This window comes from Mollisia scopiformis (genome assembly GCF_001500285.1).
Source record: "Mollisia scopiformis unplaced genomic scaffold LY89scaffold_34, whole genome shotgun sequence".
Taxonomy (NCBI): domain Eukaryota; kingdom Fungi; phylum Ascomycota; class Leotiomycetes; order Helotiales; family Mollisiaceae; genus Mollisia; species Mollisia scopiformis.
In genome coordinates, this window is record NW_017263614.1 from 170,979 (window position 1) to 188,692 (window position 17,714).

A 17,714-nucleotide genomic window follows, 5' to 3' on the forward strand; every position below is an offset into this window, starting at 1 on the left:
GCGGCAGAAACGAGAAGAGAAAAGGAAACTATTTGAAAACAGAGTTGTGAGAGCCCTCCCCAGAAAGGAAAAAATTACAGACACCATGAGCGGCGACCCCGTGCTAGCCCAGACGCATGATTGTGATGAGATGTAGAGAGCATGAATGACCATTCCCCAAGTCAACCTGATTTCTTTCCCCCCCCAAGTACGAGTACGAGTTGCGCGATTGAAAAGCAGAGAAAAATTGGCAAATGGGAGGAATAGTAACACATGGTTGGTAGAAATTTACAACCCAATGGAAGAGGTGGCAAACTACCAGGACGTGTTGCTACAGTTGAGATCCGATTAGTGCCCGTAGTTGCCACCCCATCCTCCACGCTGTTGGTTGTTGCCATAATAATTGCCTCCTCCGAAGCCTTGGTAACCACCGTATTGACTGTTTTGGTGACCCTGTCCAGCTGCCTGATGGCCTCCAGCTCCACCTAGACCGCCGTACTGACTGCCTGCTTGACTACCATGGAGCCCATGTCCTTGTTGAAGATGAGCTGGATAGCCACCATAGCCGCCTTGTTGCGATTGTGGGAGAGGAAGGACAGAACCTGGTGCCGTATTAGTGGCTGAACCTGGTCGACCGGCTTGCGACAATGATGGGCTTGGACCATTGGCAGTCTTCGAGTCGCCGAATGGCTTCAAGTCATCACCGGCGCTTGGCTGAGAACCTTGCTGAGTGTTGTAGTGCTGTTGAGCTTGACCTTGGTAGGATGACCCGCGGCCGAATGCATCATGAGCCCCACCAAACGCTCCGCTTCCTCCAAGAGTCCCAGGTGTTTGAGAAGATTGAGCAGAACCAGCACGTCCATAGTCCGACAATCCTCCCAATGCGCTGTCACGGCCATGCAAAGAAGATGCTCCAAATCCGCCGGCAGCTGGTGACGCAGCATGATCGTAAGGAGCGGCTGGGGACATACCATAGCCTTGATAAGGTTGATGAAGACCGCCTTTTGCGCCATACGGTCCGCCAGGATAGTTTCCGCCATATTGTTGATACTGGTTCATGTACGCGGCATAGTACGGGCTGGAGTAGTAAGGGTGACCATATGGGTATTGGGGTTGTTGTTGGTGTCCTGGTTGTGGCTGAGCACTCTGAGTCGCTCCAGGTTGCTGGCTTTGGGCAACTGGGTTGGGAGTAGTGTGGCCGCTGTTTTGACCTTCGCCAGCCGTAGCATACCGAGATTGAGTTTGCTGAGCAGCGCTCTGTGGGAATTGGGACGAGTTCTCGGATTGTGGCCCATTGTACCCACTGAACGATCGTTGTTGAGAAGCAGGACCTTCCTGGCTTTGAGCACCTTGCTGCATGCCATATTGGTTGTAATAGTTGTTGTACGCATTTCGCTGTTGTGGATCTGCGGTGTAGTAGGATGAGAATTGGTCGGGAGCCGAGGAAAAGGCACCAGCTTGCGATTGCTGTGGTTGCGACTGGGATTGCTGACTCTGATAGCCTTCAAATGGACTTTGAGTCGATGGGGCCTGTTGACTGAAAGCATCATACGGCTTTGGTGGCAGAGCCGAATCTTGCACACCAGATGGACCATATCTACCATATTGGCTCATTTGAGAGTTTCCTGGAGCGGCTTGTTGAGCAGAACTCTGAGCAGAACTCTGAGCAGATGTCAATGGGGCTGGGGATGGCAGACCTGGAGCAGCAGTTGGATGGGTCGCTGCGGGCAAGCCTGCGGTCTGCTTGGGTGTAGGGAAAGCTTCCGGAGCGGCAACTGGCTGTTGAGGGGCAGGAGGAAGCGAGGCTCTTGGAGCAACTGGAGAATGCTGAGGTGGTTGCGCACGAGTCTCCGCCTCCTCTCTTTCTCCATCAACATCGTCTTCACCAGTACCATTAAGGTTAAAAGCCCCGAATTGTACAGCAGCACGGTCCACTTCGCGATTTCCAGGCATACGAACAGCTTCTTCTTGATCCAGAATGCGACGGTTGTAGCTTGATGTACGACCAGATGTTCCAGTCGCCTTCAAGGCAGAGGCCTGAAATCCGCTGGTTGGAGGACGAACAGCTTGAGCTTGTGATGCGGAATATGGCGTAGCCGCAGCGCTTCGTGGATCCCACGAGCTGGCTGCTGTGCTAGCTGCGGTAGCAGTAGGTGCGGGGTTCGAGGTGTCAGGGAGTTGTTCAACGTTATTTTCCGTGAGTTCGTCTTTTGAGGGTGTAATTGTGAGCTCAGGCTCTTCAATTGGGGTGGGTTCAACGGGTGGTGTTTCGACGGTTTCAATAGGCTCGGGTTCACGGGCAAGAGCTTCTGGCTCTTCCTTCAGAACGGGTTCGACAATCTCCTCGGTCTTCACAGGTTCAGCAGGTCTAGGTATTGTGTTAGTGGGTGGACCAGATGGGTTAGATGCGGTAACAGACTTCTCAATGACGGGCTCGGGGGCTTTCTTTGGTGCGGGCGCGGGAGCAGGTTTTGCGAACATGCTGGCCCAGCTCTTCTTGACACCATCTGGAATGATGCTTGAAGTCGCATTGGCAGCAGACGTAGCAGCAGCAGTCGCCGCTCCGGTTCCAGTAGAGCCCCATGTTTCCTGTGCCGGCTTTGAAGAGTCCCAGGTATCAGCAGGTTTGGCAGTCGAGTTATCCCATTCAGACGATTCAGCAGCCTTTGTTTCCCAAGCATTGGCATCTCCAGCGTTGGTTTGTTCATATGCGGTAGAGTCGGCAGTAGGGGTAGAAACATCGACATTCTCTTTGTTGCGAGAGCCATTTACGTGGGCAGTTGATGTACCCCTTCCTCGACCCGCTCTGCCCCGATCTGCGCCACGACCACGGCCTCCTCTGCCTCCGTCAAAGCCAGCTCGACCGCCGCGGGAAGGTCTGTTTTGGTTCGTGATATCGCCAAAGGTAGAAACTGTGGCATCCTTGACCTTGGATCGAGATCGGTCTTTCTTGGTCTTCGAGACCTCTCCCCATTGAGAAATAGTGCCTGTGCCAATAATCAGCTTCAGTCTCCGCGACAAGGGTTGCAAGATTATCGAGAGAGGGAGAACCGGAGTCTGGAGGCTTACCATCAGTAATGCGATCAACTGTAGTCTCAAGATCACCGTCGGTCTCCTGCAGAGCAAAGACGACATCTTCATCTGTCCAATCGGGGAACATTTCCTTGATCGTCGAGACCTTCGTGCCATACTTCTTCTTCAGCTGGCCCACTTCACTATCATCTTCAATTGATGAAGTTAGGGCTGTGTCTGATTTGTCGCCGTTGGTTGCGTGACCTCTTCCTCCTCGTCCACCTCTCGATGAGAACCCTCCTCGGCCGCCGCCGCGAGCTGAGCCTCTACCGCGCGGTGCAGCAGGTCGAGATTGCACCTCAGACATTGCAATGTGTGAGGGTATTATGTGATGTGAGAAGTCAAGTGGAAAGAAAGAAGAGATCGAGGGTGTATGGTGTTGGGGTCAGGGTGATTCAAGTGTTTGAAGAATGACGATGGAATGAATTTTAGGTGCTGGTTCGCGTAAGTTGTATGGCACCAATTTAGAACCTCCTGTCGCGTCGCTTCCGCCGCTGTAGTGCTGGGCTGAAGACAGTGAATCCCGACGACGAAGACGATCTGCTTCCAAGAGGCCGAGTTAGGGACGCAAGACCATGTGGAGGGATCTGTGCAGAAAGAGATTTATTTTGAGCAGCTTAACTTCCTCGTTCCAGGTGTTGTGCGCGTTGCCTCCTAGAAGTAGACAATCACGTGAATCTCAAGATTCTCCACATTTTCCATGCTAACCTAGCGGTGCCACTTCCATGCCATGACTGTACAGTACAGTACCTGAAGATCTCCATCTGCGTTATTCATCGACTGAGCTCTGCGAGGAGCAAGCAACATATGAATTGGTTTACACAAGCTTCATCGTACTGGCACATTCGAACGACCCTCCACTCTCGATAATCAGGTCATTTCAGGAATTGAAAGTGCTCCGAATGTCCCCCCCTCCATTCATCGACTGAGTTCTTCAAAGAGCAAGCAAGCAAGCCAGCCACGAATCTATCCACAGAACTCCTACATACAGCTGGCATCCTCAACTGCAATATCACTTGTCAAATGCCCCAAGGCCCGTTGCACAACGAATCGACCTGTCAACGATGTTTCGTCCTTCGACGTCGCTCTTGTTTCGGCCGATGCCAGTGCTAAACAAGCTCAAGATACATCAACCATTGCCCCTCTCTCCACGCGAATCTGAACAGCTTTTGAACCTCCTCACCACCTCCTTCCGACATAATTTAGATACCGAGCATCCTTCCTTTGGTACAGCAGATCATGGATCTCGGATGACCAGGCCAAGCGCCAAGCCTCGACGACGGTCGTTCTCTGATTTTGATGGACACCATACGGATCGTCATATGCATTCTCTGTTGAGCAATCCGCTATTCACTCCTCCTACAAGAAACAGAATAATAGGCAGAGATCCCATGGAGATCTTTGATCTGGCAGTCGCACAGGGAATGATGGATACGAATCATGCAAAAGCATGTCTGAATGCAAAGAGACACAGGATTATCCAATCGTCGGTGCTAAGTGTCCGAGATGGTATGAGAGATTCAGGCGCTGGAATGAAGGTCCTCAGGTGGCTTACATCAAGCGGGACATCGAATGATAATCAATTCCTGAAAGACCAAGATTTCGCAGAGATATTGGTGGCATATATGGTAGCAGAAGGGCTCCAAGAACACGCCTGGAGGTGGATCAAGAGATCTTTCAAAGACGTCTCTGCGGTTGCTTTATTGCCATTTGGTGCGGCCTCCAAAACGGCTCGACGGGAAGTTGCTGGGCCACTGCGCGCACTTGTGAAAAGCGAGATGTCCCAGAACAGGAGCTTTGATGCCGCCTACATGTGCATATCTCGGGCAGCAGGCTACCTCAAAAGGGTATCATCTGCTGAGATGACTACTGCTTTGCAACCTGCTGGCATGCTTATTCTCAATCGGACTTGCATGCCTACCAACTTCGCCCCTCATCCAACACCAAGTGAAGTAACATTCGAGTCTTTCGTTAGTCTCGTGCCCATTATTAGTCCTCGGAAATACAATCGCTATCTAGCTCACCTCGCTCTTCTTCACCCAACAAAGCCTGATCCTGGCCTGGCCTTGGACTACCTTCAGAACATTGAGTCTTCAGTCGACAGCGACAAATTGTGGGCCTTACAACCGAAGGACAAGAAGGCCAGTGTCATTCAGCTAGGTCTAGATGCAGCTAAAGTTCTACTTGAACAGGGCCGCCACTCGGATATGGAATGGACAATGGAGTTCTTGAGCAAGAACTTTCCGCAACAACTGGGACTAAATCAGAGACGACAACTCGAGCAGGTCAAAGCGGAAGCTTCGAGTATCGAGCTATTGGAAAGCATCGGGATTGCCTAAATAATAGGACAACTTTTTGATTGAGCATGTATTGGAGTTCGGTTGCTTGTATGAGATAAGGCGTTTACGACGGGCCGTCGAATTTGTTGAGCAGAACTATGAAGATACCAATTTTCTCTCTCTTTTTCCCCGTTTGAAAGATCTCAGTTTGCTATTGTATTGTGACATTGTCACTCCTCCAAACATCGATTCTGTGGTTTCAATTTGCGTCCACTCTTCAAATCTATAATAGTTTTCGGCAAAAAGTGAAGCAAGATCATTAAGCTCAAGTCTGACAGCACATCGCTACTTCCTGTTTTAGTCCAGCGATCAGCTCTTTCCTCTTATCATATGAAGAGGTCTATGTCAGTTATGTTTCTTCTCTTCTCCATTCATTATTGTCTGTATTGATTCTAGCATCTTATTCTTGGTCGTAATTCTCATTCTCATTCCATACATCAAACAGTAACTCGACAGCAATTTCTTGGAATTAGCTATGGATCCACCTGGAGCATTAGCTTATCTGCACTTCGATCCATTGTCGAACTGGAATTGTCGATTCTGCCGCATCTCAGTAGACAGTGCTGTCAGTCTCCAAGCTCATCGGCAAACCGACGCACATCTTGCCAAGACACAATATCGGAGTCACTATTGTCTCAGCTGTGAGCCAGCGAAGTGGCTCCATAATCGAAGGCTATGGTCGACGCATCGTGGTGATCAACATAACATACTTTCGCCCAATACTGGCCCTGGACCACTGTCTGAGCAAGATGAGTTCAGAGCTACGAATGAACCCTTTCTCTGCCCATATTGTCCAGTGGAGCGACACAGATTCAGGCTCTTTAGTGGCCTCAGACAACATATGCTTGCGTTACACCCCGATAGAGACATTGACCTCATCTTGAGTCACTATATAGACGGAACAAGCACCTGCCGGATTTGTCCAAACGGATATATGATGACAAAGGCTCAATGCACCAGACATCTTGAAGTGCATCAGGTAGAATTCGAGCGAAATCGGCTATCCATTCAATCGCTCCAACAGCACGGAACATCTCAAGACGTTCAAGCAGATTCACAATCCGCTCAACAGGAGCAAAGCATCGGCCATCTTGACGAGACCTCGCAAAATGAAAACACACAACAAGGGTCTCAAGATGTCCTCAAGAACGACACCACTTCCAGCATAATCTATATGAGCGAGCCACTTCTGCAAGGTTCCCGGCAGATCTCCGAAAGCTGTTCTCCTTCCAATCCCTCTGAACCCAAGACCCCTATGCCAGCTTCCTCCCAATTCTACAGCAATGGCTCCTTGATCTCGACACCACAAGTGGCTGGGCCAATCATGAAACCTTTCCAACAAGAAAATTTTGACGGCCACTTTCCCTCTGGTACAGCTGAACATCACATGCCGGCTCTAGAAGACCACAACGCCATGTCCAACTTGGGCTCCATAAGCCAGCCATCAACTATAGGGAACTACAATGCCGCTTCCGACTTTGGGTTTTCGGGCCATTTCCCAGCTCCGGAAGACCACAATGCCATGTCCAACTTGGGCTCCATAAGCCAGCCATCAACCATGGGGAACTACAATGCCGTTGCCGATTTTGGGGTTTGGGGTCATTCCCCAGCTCTTCAGGAAGACAACGCCGTTTCTGGCTTTGGCTCGTTAGGCTACCGACACGCTCAAGAAAATTACAACAACATTTCCGACTCTAGCTCTTCAAGCCAATTGCTAGTTCCTAGGGACTACAACACCGTCTCTACCTTTGGCTCTTTAGAGCAGCGACAACCCATACAAACACCTCATCAAAATACTGATCAGTGGGGATTTAGTCCTGCAGACTACAGTGCCATTCTCAGATGTAGCTCCTTAGACCAAAGTGAAACCATACAACAACCAAGCCAAAACCAGAATGCTATCGAAAGTTTCCACTTTGGCTCCTCAAACCAGCGAGAACCCATAGCAGAAACCCGTCAAGACCAGAATGCGACCGCCGCTTTCGATTTTGGCTCTTCAGGTCAGCGAGCACCCATGCAGAATCTCGTCCAAAACCAGAATACCACCAACATTAATGTAGAGGGATTCAGCACTACTGTTTTCGACTCTAGCTCGTCAAGCCACCAAGAACCTATACAGCAACCCCGCCAAGACCAGAATACCACCAATATTAATGTCGAAGGAAACACTTCTGAGGACTGGAACGAATTTCTCGACTTCAGCTCACTCGACCAACGAGAACCTATACCACAACCGCACCAAATTCAAAATGCAAACGAGTTCGACCTTGCCTCTTTAAACCAGCGACAACCCATACAAAGCCCCCAGCAAAGCTTGAATACCACCAATGTTGATATGGAGGGATTTACCACTGATGACATGAATATGATTAGAGAGATTTTCGACTGGTGAAGGGCTACATCCCATCCTTCAGGCCATGGAACATCAGGAGACAGTTCCAAATACAGTCTGGAGATTGGACTTGTGTTGCGGCTTATGTTCAGCTCTTGGCTGTCCAGCCCGTATTCTGCCAATAACTGGGCCAATAACTGGGACAGTAATGCATAGTGACGAGATTAGAAGTAGACAAGCGCGAGAATTAGGACATGTCGCTACTTGACTTGGCTATGATTTCGGGGGCTTGGCAATGTCTGGACAGTGCAATGGAGTTCATAAGAGGCATGAGTGGTGCACCATTCGATGTTGTAATTGCTTGGGTGATACCAATTCTGTTTAAAGTTTATTACGTACCTATCATTCTTACCTCTGCCGCTCCTATCAACTAGTCGTAGCTGGAGGTGTGATATGCCTTGGCGTACCACTCAAGGTTAAAGTCTCATCTCCATGCGGACCAAGCAGGGTTACCGTTTCTCCTGGATACCCCCAATAATCAGTGAACGTAGCACCGTTATCTTCCGTCCATGGACCTCCTGTTATGATAACTCCAACCTGTCTCTTCCCAATATCTTCTTCATTAACTTCAGGCCTAGCGGTAATTACAGCATCCTCAGGACCAATCGTAAGACTCATAGGTCCACCCGGGTTCCCACCAAAAGTTATCGTCTCTCCCCCTATCGTGATCGTCTCACCTCCACCCCAATAAGTGCTTGCTGGAAGTGTGCTCTCGCCCCAGGTAATAGTATTTATCTGCTTCTTCTCAATCTCAATGATGTTCTCAGTAGCAGCTGCAGCCCCAGCCGTGAATGTCAAGCTGAAACCAGGTCCGCCTCCATACCAAGACGTCGAAACAGGTAAGTCGCTCTCAGTCGTCCACGGTCTACCTGTAGGCGTCAAGGGAAAGAATTGTCTCTCTTCGATATCTTCCTCAACGCCGCCAGCTGAGAGACTTAATACAGGAACAGGTGGGAATGTGAATGTAAGTGTCTCGCTACCGAATGTCATTGTCTCGGTGCCACCTCCAAAAGTCAACGTGCCTGTGTTCTCGATGGTGGTCCCTCCACCCCAGGAGGAGGTCGGCATGAAGGATGTAGAATCTGTTCCGGTGGGGAAAAAGATGGTCGTGTCGGTTGCGGACGGGAATGAGCTGTCTGTTATGACTGGGATATCGGTAGATGTGAAGCTTGGATCGTTGGAATAGGTCATCGTTGAGTCTTGTCTCTTGTGTTTGAGTTCGAGGGGTGGAATGGAGGTGTCTGGGTGATCGTGATATTTCGTTTCGGTCGAGAAGGTGGTTGGAGGTAGTGTCATGATGATACTGCTTGAATGCTCGCTTGGAAGAGTGGTAGGAGGTAAGGTTTTGATGATGCTTGGCGGAGTGGCTGAAGTGCCTGATGGAGGCGGTGGAGGAGCATCGCAGTTGGCGACGCAGTATCCCCAGTTCCCTAGGCTTCCAGCTCCAGCACAGGGTGTTCCGTAAGTTGCGTTCGCGTTATTGGTCCCGCACCAGTCGCATGTACAATCCCCATCACATGGACGGGGACGATGAGCGACTTGCCACTGTGGTGGCGTGTTAGAGGTATTCGAGTAGAATAAGGGCTAGTAAGGGATTGCACGCACGTCAGCTCCATTGTGATATAAATCATTCCAGCACTTGCAACATGCTTCCTTATTGAAAGTAGGGTGCAGAACAGCTTCGTTTGATCGTGGGTTGGGGGACGTCGCTGGTGCAGAATGCACAGGCGAAGACAGAAGTATGAACACAAGGAGAGCGACGAATTGCTTCATCTCGAAGACTTGGCTAACAGGCCAACTTGTTTTTCGCCCAAGAAAGGATTACGAGATCAACACAGAAGCGAATAGGTGAATAACTTGACTCTTATAGCGTGGATCAGCAATCAGCGGCAGCACCAATGGATGCAACCGAGATCTCCACGAGGACCCTCAGATGCACTACATGGATGAAAGGTGGTATGATGCTTAAATATATTGTACTTGCAAAAGATATCGCCATAAATGGAATGAAAAGAGTGAAAGTGACTGCCGAACACTCAATTCACGGCGCTGCAAACCGAATGTAACTATAACATCTATCTTTAGCCAAGAAATCAAAAGGCTTATGTTCCGGGTAAGCGGTGCTGGTACACTTGGTCCCCTTGTTGTTTTAATGAGATTGGTAAAAGTGAGGAACCAGGTGGTCCGGAAGTGCGGTGGAAGGCGGCTGAATACCCTTGACGGGTAGATCATATGCAACAATAAGAACCTTAATGCAGGTGCATGTCCTGATCGCGCAGGGTAGAGTTTTATTCTCGATCCCATTTTGCTGTTCTATCTTTGGGGTCATATATAGATGAGTGTAACATCAAATATGAGACGACTTCTCAGTCCCTCAGTTCTCACCGTTAATGGGAAAACCTCTCACGGGATATGGATCCGTAAATGACCCGTTGGCGAATGGCTGGAGGGGTAGTGATGGCTGCGTGTAAGCACTCCGAGCCTTCGCGTAGGTCATCATGACTTGGCACCGATCACGTTCTGATGCAGGCACTCTCTCCATCTGGGTGCCGTTGCTATGGAATAAGATCCTCTTGCTTCCGTTAATAGTCCAAGGTTCCCATTCTGGATATGTTTGATTACGAAGCTTGTTGGGATCGAGAGTGAGGACGAAACTGATCCAATAGCTCTGTAAGATTGGGACTGCTCCTGCATTTCCTCCTTGGTCGTTGGAGATGTAGTAGGAAGGCGGTGGCGATCCATCTGTGTTGTTTGGACCCCAGATGGCGTTTAATTCGACCGTGTGATACACCCTATTGCCTGTAGCAGCATCTCGAGGATCGAGGACATCGTAGTGATAGTGCCAGTTCTGCGTGTTTCCAGCTGCGAAGTGCATGTCAGACTGAAATGCCGCGACACAGCGCAAAAACGTTTCTCCATAAATTGCTAGCATCGTGCGAGTTAGTAAATGTGTCCGATGGCGACATTTTGTGACTGAATTCCGCCCGAGGGGATCGACTCACCAGCAAGACGTTGCCATTCGTTACCAGCACCTGGATATGTTGCATTCAGAACTGCCCCCGAAAATGTGACATTATTCAGAGAGTCAGGATATATGGTCTTGATTTCGTTGAGTTGAGTATCGTTCATGTTTCCAAGATCCTTCTTGAGTAAAGCGTCCAGGGTTTGAGATGTCACTGTTTTGTCGACATTCTTGGTCCCTTCATCAGTGCAGCTTCCATAGATGACGGGCACTTGACGGAATAGTCTCGCTTCATACATTTCGTATAGTGGAGCCTAGATGTCAAGACCATCATATCAGCATAATTTTTCTTAGTGCCACAAACTCAAGGGATCGCTTGTTAGAAATCCTAACGTGAATATAAATCAACTTACATGGAGGAGATCGTATTCAATGCATGGACTCCAAGTATAGGTCGGCGATTTGGTTTGCAATGTTGCGACATCGAGTCCTCTCAAGCATGAAAGAGTATCGGTGCTATTCGAGCAGCCAGTGGCATTTACCAGCGCATTGTAGCGAGGTTGGAGGTCGACCACTTGAGCATCACCACTGACTGAAGGACTTTCAGCAGCGGCTGCGTGAAAGTAGCCCTCTCTCCTCGTTAGCGAGTTGGATATGAAGAAAAGAGTGGCAAGCTTACAGGAAGTCCCGTTCCGTTGTGCGCAGCCATGAGGTACCCAATAATGATTGCACCAACACTGTCTCTGAATATCAGAGTTTAACGTTAGTATGAGATGGTCCGAATTCATTGAGAAGTGCTGAAAGGTTGATCAGAAGATATGCTCACCCCGAAAGGACAACTTGATGAATGTTCCCGCCAAACTATACATTACTTAGTAAAGCTCCTATGATCAAAGCCCCCACCTACCAAATCAGCACGATCTTGGACCCATTGCAATGCATATATCACTATTGGACCGAATCAGTACCTGCTTTGGCATGACGAATAAGTTACTTACCATCTTTCAAACCGTTGTTCAGACTGCCACCGGCAAGGACCTCTTTACTCGCAAGCGCGCCAAGAAGCCCAACTCGATAGTTCAGAGTGACGACCATCATGGCCATGCCCGAATTTTGAACAAGTAGACTGCCGTTGAAGTTGCCATTCGAATCACTGGTCCAACCGCCTCCTTGTATGAAGACCATGATAGGAAGATTGGAGGTTGTTGTAGCATTTGTGGGTGCATAGACGTCCACGAAAAGGCAATCTTCATCCATAGGCTGCTTTCCTAAGTCGCACAATCTTGGAGTTAGTCATCGGATTTCATTCTTTCTCAGGACGAGAATGTTCTAGAGAGTGACAAGTTTCATGGCTTCTAGAGACACATGATGCAAAGAGCTGTTCCCCAAGGAGACTCATACCATACTGTAAGCCTGGCCCTTGTTGATTTGCTAGGCATAGTGTTCCATGCTAGCAAAGGATGTTAGATATGTCTTTCCACAACGGGAGAGAGTCCACGTTGACACGTACTTTGTTGGCTTTCTGGACACTTGAATTGTACACAGGTGTCGTAGGGGCCGCAAAACGTAAAGGACCTAGTGGAGGAGCCTGTTTGCCAACTTCAGATTCAGAGCAATGTGATGGGAAAAGCGGATAGATACAGCATATCGGATCCCAAGCCACTGCGATACTCCATTTGGCAGCGCTGTTCCTTCATACTTGGAATAGCTCAAATCAACAACAGGACCGACAGCATCTGTGGTCATGAGGACCACAGCAGCTGCGAGGAAGGTTGAAATCCTCATATTGAAGCACTGGCGTCAACTTAAGGCCGAAGGATGGAAAGGAACAAAGCATTGAACATGGCTCAAAAACTACCTATATACCTTTGGATCTCCAGTCTTACATATCAAGACTGCCTGAATGTAAGGTTTGGAGAAAATTGGTAATTGGTACTTGTGCGTGAAAGGATGTTTCCCTCAGACTGTTTCAAGCATATGAAAATCTGCGCTTGTAAGACTTCAGCCTGAAGTTGAAAATAATGGAAGAGGTCAAAAAGACACCAGAAGCGGCGGCTGAAGCCACAGGGGAGAGTGTACGCGCATGCAGGTCCTTTTGATATGTTGCTTGAGGTAGATGTTAACGTTCCATGAAGTATTGTGGTCCCCCACTTGAGGACAACGTGGCGGTGAGACATGAAGGCCCGTCCCGGTGGCGTTCCACCTTTCTGCTGGCAATACATTCAGTGCTAGACACATATTTGCATTACGGTTGTATCGCAAAGACGTATATATAGTGACAAGGTGCAGCAATGAAGAAGAATCTTGGAAGTCCTAATTTCGAGCTGTCATGTGACACAGAGCGACGATATGTTTTAGGCAATGTCCCATCCAGGTGAGTCCAAGTTTTCATTCTCCTTCAGCACAATCATCCAGTGAGATTGTTCTGCGGAGTTTGCGGTGCTGCAACGATACTGGGTTGTGTACTACGTCAAGAGCTTGGCGTATGTAAGCGTTTCGACCACTTGCTTTGCCGCTCGTATTCATCTTGGCTGGGGATCCAGGCACCAACATATTGTCCTCTACCCATCGAGAAGTTCTCAAAAGGTTTCAAAGTCAATTGAATTGGCTTAATTTGCACTTCATCCTTTTCAGCATCATGTCTTCCACTGACGACTTCGTCCATATCTTGTCTGGCCCAAATCCCAGCCCTTCTCACCCTGGATGGAGCACCACGCAAGAACTTCTCAATAATTGCAAGGCCGATCGGCAGTTCACAGAGGGGCTCATCTACGATGCTCTTGTTGCCAAATATCCTCATCACCACGTAGCTGTCGTTCCTGGCTACCCAACTGATTTTCTAGCGTTTGGATCAGCAAGTCAAGATGTGACCTTTTCTCCTCATAAGGAAATCGGACTGATAGAAAGATCATTCTTGCCACCAGCCAGGCGCTATAACGACGAGAATGGTGGCAATTTTGCTGACACTGTCATCTTCGGGATGTTCGATTATCAGTATAAAACCAACCAATTCCTTGTTTACATTGCGGATTGTCAAGATGGGATGTACAAGAAGAAATTCTCCTATGTTTTGTACGAATACAAGGATTCTACCGAGAAAATCTTCGCCCAACAGATTACCGATGAATTGATAGCTGCTGCCGCAAAATATGCGCAAGAGCTTCATAATGAAGTCCTTGTGTTTGATCAAGGATTTTGGCAAAAGAACAAAGAGCTGTATGAAAACATCCAGAAATCGAACTGGGAAGACGTCATCTTGGAACAGGAGAAGAAGGAAGCTATCATTGAAGATGTTCTAGGTTTCTTCAATGCGGAGTCTAGATACGCTGAGTTTGGAGTGCCGTGGAAACGAGGAGTCATCTTCTATGGTCCACCCGGCGTAAGTTGATGTTTTAGATCAAGGAATCTCGGGGCTAACGAGCGGCTATAGAATGGAAAGACTATCTCGACGAAAGCTCTCATGCATGACATCTCGAAGAGAACATCTCCAAAGATCGAGTCTCTTTATGTCAAGACATTCAACAGCTTTGCTGGACCAGAGTATGGCATTCGTCAGATCTTCATGCAAGCACGACGCTTGGCCCCATGTCTTCTTATCTTTGAAGATATTGACTCTCTGATCCTCCCCAACGTTCGAAGTTACTTCCTGAACGAAGTTGACGGACTTGAGTCCAACCATGGTATCCTTATGATTGGAAGCACCAACCATCTCGAGAGACTGGATCCTGGCATTGCAAAACGTCCCAGTCGATTTGATAGAAAGTATCTTTTCGACGTTCCCAACAGAGAGGAGAGAATTCAGTACTGCGACTACTGGCGTCACAAATTGCGAAACAACAAGAAAGTCGACTTTCCTAAGGTGATGTCCGAAAAAGTAGCCGAGATCACTAGTGATTTCTCCTTCGCTTACATGAAGGAAGCATTCGTCGCCGCTCTACTCGTCATTGTGGCCAGGTCTGACGAGAAGTCAAGACTTAGACGCAGGGAAGATGATCTAAGTGGGAACGTTCTTTGGAAGGAGTTGTACAAACAGATTGAGAGCCTCAGAAGAGAGATGGATGGTGACGATGACGAAGATGCGGTATCTAGTGCAAGCATGACTGTTGGCATGACCGGTGGGATGAGCATGACTGGTATGTGGCCAGCTTTGGGTGGGGTTCTTGATGAGAGACGTCCAAGTCCTCTCGACTTTCCTCTCCTCAACAGGAACAATGGCATGCCCAGATACTACTAGATGCTATATTGTAATAGTAACAGCACAGTATCATGAATTAGGGATTACGTATAACTATACTGTACAATGCACAATTTCGTGCTGTGGGGTATCACAATCTCAAATATAGCTCGACTCGGCCCTGGCCACTCATTCATCGTCAAGGAACCTGCTTGCAAGTGGCCCAAAGAAAGGTACTTCGCATCGGTCCAGCGTATCCGCTGTGATTCTATCAGTCTTCTGCCTATATTCCATTCAACGGTCCCCAGACTTACCATCCTTGTATGCCCTCATTGTCAAGAAACCAATTAACCCGAGATCTCCAATAAAAATAAGCCAAGACATAAACGTTGACCACGAGAATATCAAATGCAGAACGAAGACCGCCGTGAACAGCAACGCCGACTGCCACGCATGGAATCTGCCAAAAGAATCATCAGCACAAATCCTCAGTCATTCCCAGCACAATGCTCCCTCGATTCCATGTGTCCGGAGCTTCCATGATACCCTCAAGCTCTTTCACTATAGCTGCATAAGGACAAACTCACCTCACATAATCACTCTTATGCTCCAAAACCAACAACAGCACTCCGCTTGCTGGAGGCAATAATAAATAAGCCAGACAAGCCTCATAGTCCAACCTAATCGGCAAACTCGTCTCAAACTCATTCAACCTCTCCCTCCCTGCCCCGCTTTCCACATCTCCTCCATGGCCCCCAAAATAACTATGTCTGAACGCCTGCGGAGTAGGATCTTCTACCGGTGCCCACGGATTCGCATGCGGAGGAGGCGCATTGCGTGGTGATGGCAGGGCGGGGGAGTACGAGCGTCGAGGTTTCGGGGAGAAAGAACGTCGACCTTCTTGTGGAGGTGGGGAGAGGGCTCGTGAGAGTTCAGGAGATTGATTTTGGTAGGGCGCGAAATCCATTTTTGGATACTGGGCTGGAATCTGGTGTTATGTTGTGTTGTGCAGAGAAGCTTGTTGTTACACGGTCATTACTTTTGTTGGTGGAGTTCTGGTGATGCCGGGAGGTTCACATGCACGCGGAAATTCAAAGGTCTGAGTCTCGTGCCTCAAATTTACAGTGCCCAGGTGTGGCACATCAAAGCCCCGAAATCGCCAGTCTGAATCACGGCTGATAAAAGACTTTGTGTTCACAATCTGATTCAAGAAGTCGAAGCTTTCGAAAAAGATGCACTATATTCACAATAGGCATCTATTAAAAGCCTGCCTAGAGAAATCAGAAACGCTCAAAACGACGAAACTCCTCAGATGACAAGAGCCTTTTTGAAGGCGCCTTGCATCCGTATTTAATCCCGTATGCGATGCGTCATGTACAAGCCCGTTCTGTGTGATAAGAGGGCCTGTCCTTCCCATTCCCTGTACCATTCCCCATCCAAGTGTTTCACGCCGTTCATCAATCATCAATTCATCTGAATTCCATTGCGGGAAAGCAACCACGGTCTTCAACGTGTTTCAGCTCCAATTGCTGAAATCTGGGTATTTGTCAGTGTCTGACATAGCAAGGCTGTAGTTGACTTACTTCTCGCTCTTTGCGTGGAAATATATCCCGCTCACAGTTCCTTGAATCTGATTGAAGCATATATAATAAAACCCCTCGAAACTCGCACCACTGATCGTTCGGACTCGATGATCAGGCACTAAAAAGTGTTCTTTCCATCTCATGAATATATTCTCTCGTTGGGCCAATTGAGGGATATGCATATGTCCTTTCTTCACTTGCTTCTGGAATGGTCGATAGGCGGAGAACTTGGCCCAATGCTGCAAGTCTACTTTATCCGTTGAGCCCCAGTCTTGATGTTGAGTGAAGAATGTATATTTCGAGCCTATGATCTCTCCCTCGAAGTAGGTGGTGAGGGTAGGATGGTCTTCGGTCAATCCTTGGGATAGTATCAGTATCTTTTCACCTGTCCAAATATCAATGCATACCTTGTATCCGTAGATATCCACATAGAAAAGATTCCCGCATGTCTACATGCTTAATTTCCACCTGGACATCGTAGACTTGACGCTCAGACTGTTGGGTACCACGATACTTGCTCCCAGCGCGCAGGTAGGAGGAACATGAAGACGGTATGAGCTGATTTCAATCAGTGTTGTTCCCTGAAATCTGCATTCCACTTTAAAGCCTTTTGACGGATATGTACATACTCTTATATTAGAGAAGTCGTAGCCCATGGAGGGAGAGCTCAGGTCTGTATTTGACAAGGTGGGAAGTTCAACATCCTCTGGCTTATCTGCCTCGGCACTCATGGGAGACAGTATATCAGGACCGCTAGTCTCTTCGTCGATATCCATTCGTTTTGTCTGTTGATGCTCTGCGATGTGGGTATTCGTTGAACCGGTAACTTGCGAATCTGTCGGTGGAGGTGTAGGTTGTTGAAGCACTTCTGGAGCAGTCACAATTGCTTCATCTTGCGTATCTTCCATTTGTATACTCCTCCAACTCGACCTGTCATCGTCGGGTGGGCATGAGGAGTGAAGTGAAGACGCCGCAGCGAGGTTGTCAGCGCTCGAGGGAGTCGGCATTTGGTCGTGCCCGCGCGCCCGCCAGGCACAGAGAAGGGGATGATTCTAATGATACAGGCAAAGAAGCAATGAAAAGCGACCTGTGTCGGTGAATTAGATGGTTGTTGTCGCGCAATACATTTTTGGCAGATGATAGAGAGAGGAATGATATGGCGAAAGCCTCCATTGGGTCAAGTTTCTGGAAAGGCTAGCGAAGCCACCCTTGA

The 17,714-nt window shown here is 48.5% G+C and overlaps 8 protein-coding genes across 8 annotated transcripts; 3 read left to right on the forward strand and 5 right to left on the reverse strand.

The window, feature by feature from the left end:
* Positions 1-327: 327 nt before the first annotated feature.
* Positions 328-3,358, reverse strand: LY89DRAFT_742281 (uncharacterized protein; the record flags this gene model as incomplete). The annotated part of the gene is made up of 2 exons (XM_018220805.1): positions 328-2,966; positions 3,049-3,358. The coding sequence occupies 2 exons, from the start codon at positions 3,356-3,358 to the stop codon at positions 328-330; spliced, it is 2,949 nt and encodes a 982-aa protein (XP_018062340.1).
* Positions 3,359-3,669: 311 nt separating this feature from the next.
* On the forward strand, positions 3,670-5,627 carry LY89DRAFT_346891 (uncharacterized protein). Its single transcript, XM_018206890.1, has one exon. It carries the CDS (start codon positions 4,116-4,118, stop codon positions 5,388-5,390), a length of 1,275 nt encoding a protein of 424 aa, XP_018062341.1. The 5' UTR covers positions 3,670-4,115; the 3' UTR covers positions 5,391-5,627.
* LY89DRAFT_346890 (uncharacterized protein) lies at positions 5,628-7,965 on the forward strand. Its single transcript, XM_018206889.1, has one exon. It carries the CDS (start codon positions 5,866-5,868, stop codon positions 7,780-7,782), a length of 1,917 nt encoding a protein of 638 aa, XP_018062342.1. The 5' UTR covers positions 5,628-5,865; the 3' UTR covers positions 7,783-7,965.
* Positions 7,966-8,148: 183 nt separating this feature from the next.
* Positions 8,149-9,555, reverse strand: LY89DRAFT_725331 (uncharacterized protein; the record flags this gene model as incomplete). Its single annotated transcript, XM_018218969.1, has 2 exons — positions 8,149-9,327; positions 9,388-9,555. The coding sequence occupies 2 exons, from the start codon at positions 9,553-9,555 to the stop codon at positions 8,149-8,151; spliced, it is 1,347 nt and encodes a 448-aa protein (XP_018062343.1).
* Positions 9,556-10,156: 601 nt separating this feature from the next.
* LY89DRAFT_742285 (alpha/beta-hydrolase) lies at positions 10,157-12,529 on the reverse strand (the record flags this gene model as incomplete). The annotated part of the gene is made up of 10 exons (XM_018220806.1): positions 10,157-10,707; positions 10,785-11,058; positions 11,158-11,373; positions 11,424-11,487; positions 11,571-11,605; positions 11,652-11,692; positions 11,743-12,012; positions 12,146-12,194; positions 12,255-12,332; positions 12,386-12,529. The coding sequence occupies 10 exons, from the start codon at positions 12,527-12,529 to the stop codon at positions 10,157-10,159; spliced, it is 1,722 nt and encodes a 573-aa protein (XP_018062344.1).
* A 633-nt stretch (positions 12,530-13,162) lies between these two features.
* LY89DRAFT_691306 (P-loop containing nucleoside triphosphate hydrolase protein) lies at positions 13,163-15,072 on the forward strand. Its single transcript, XM_018216278.1, has 2 exons — positions 13,163-14,123; positions 14,175-15,072. The coding sequence occupies exons 1-2, from the start codon at positions 13,383-13,385 to the stop codon at positions 14,976-14,978; spliced, it is 1,545 nt and encodes a 514-aa protein (XP_018062345.1). The 5' UTR covers positions 13,163-13,382; the 3' UTR covers positions 14,979-15,072.
* A 35-nt stretch (positions 15,073-15,107) lies between these two features.
* LY89DRAFT_600478 (uncharacterized protein) lies at positions 15,108-15,885 on the reverse strand (the record flags this gene model as incomplete). Its single annotated transcript, XM_018210159.1, has 4 exons — positions 15,108-15,178; positions 15,233-15,378; positions 15,506-15,688; positions 15,728-15,885. The coding sequence occupies 4 exons, from the start codon at positions 15,883-15,885 to the stop codon at positions 15,108-15,110; spliced, it is 558 nt and encodes a 185-aa protein (XP_018062346.1).
* Positions 15,886-16,387: 502 nt separating this feature from the next.
* LY89DRAFT_677321 (vesicle-mediated transport protein-like protein Vid24) lies at positions 16,388-17,508 on the reverse strand (the record flags this gene model as incomplete). Its single annotated transcript, XM_018213672.1, has 4 exons — positions 16,388-16,454; positions 16,502-16,859; positions 16,909-17,059; positions 17,131-17,508. 4 exons carry the CDS (start codon positions 17,506-17,508, stop codon positions 16,388-16,390), a joined length of 954 nt encoding a protein of 317 aa, XP_018062347.1.
* Between the last annotated feature and the right edge of the window lie 206 nt (positions 17,509-17,714).

Excerpts from the sequence above, each read along its gene's own strand:
- LY89DRAFT_691306 (XM_018216278.1), top strand. The coding sequence starts at position 13,383 with ATGTCTTCCACTGACGACTTCGTCCATATCTTGTCTGGCCCAAATCCC. Across the intron at positions 14,124-14,174 it reads TCTTCTATGGTCCACCCGGC|AATGGAAAGACTATCTCGAC; the intron begins GTAAGTTGATGT and ends GAGCGGCTATAG.
- LY89DRAFT_346891 (XM_018206890.1), top strand. The coding sequence starts at position 4,116 with ATGTTTCGTCCTTCGACGTCGCTCTTGTTTCGGCCGATGCCAGTGCTA.
- LY89DRAFT_346890 (XM_018206889.1), top strand. The coding sequence starts at position 5,866 with ATGGATCCACCTGGAGCATTAGCTTATCTGCACTTCGATCCATTGTCG.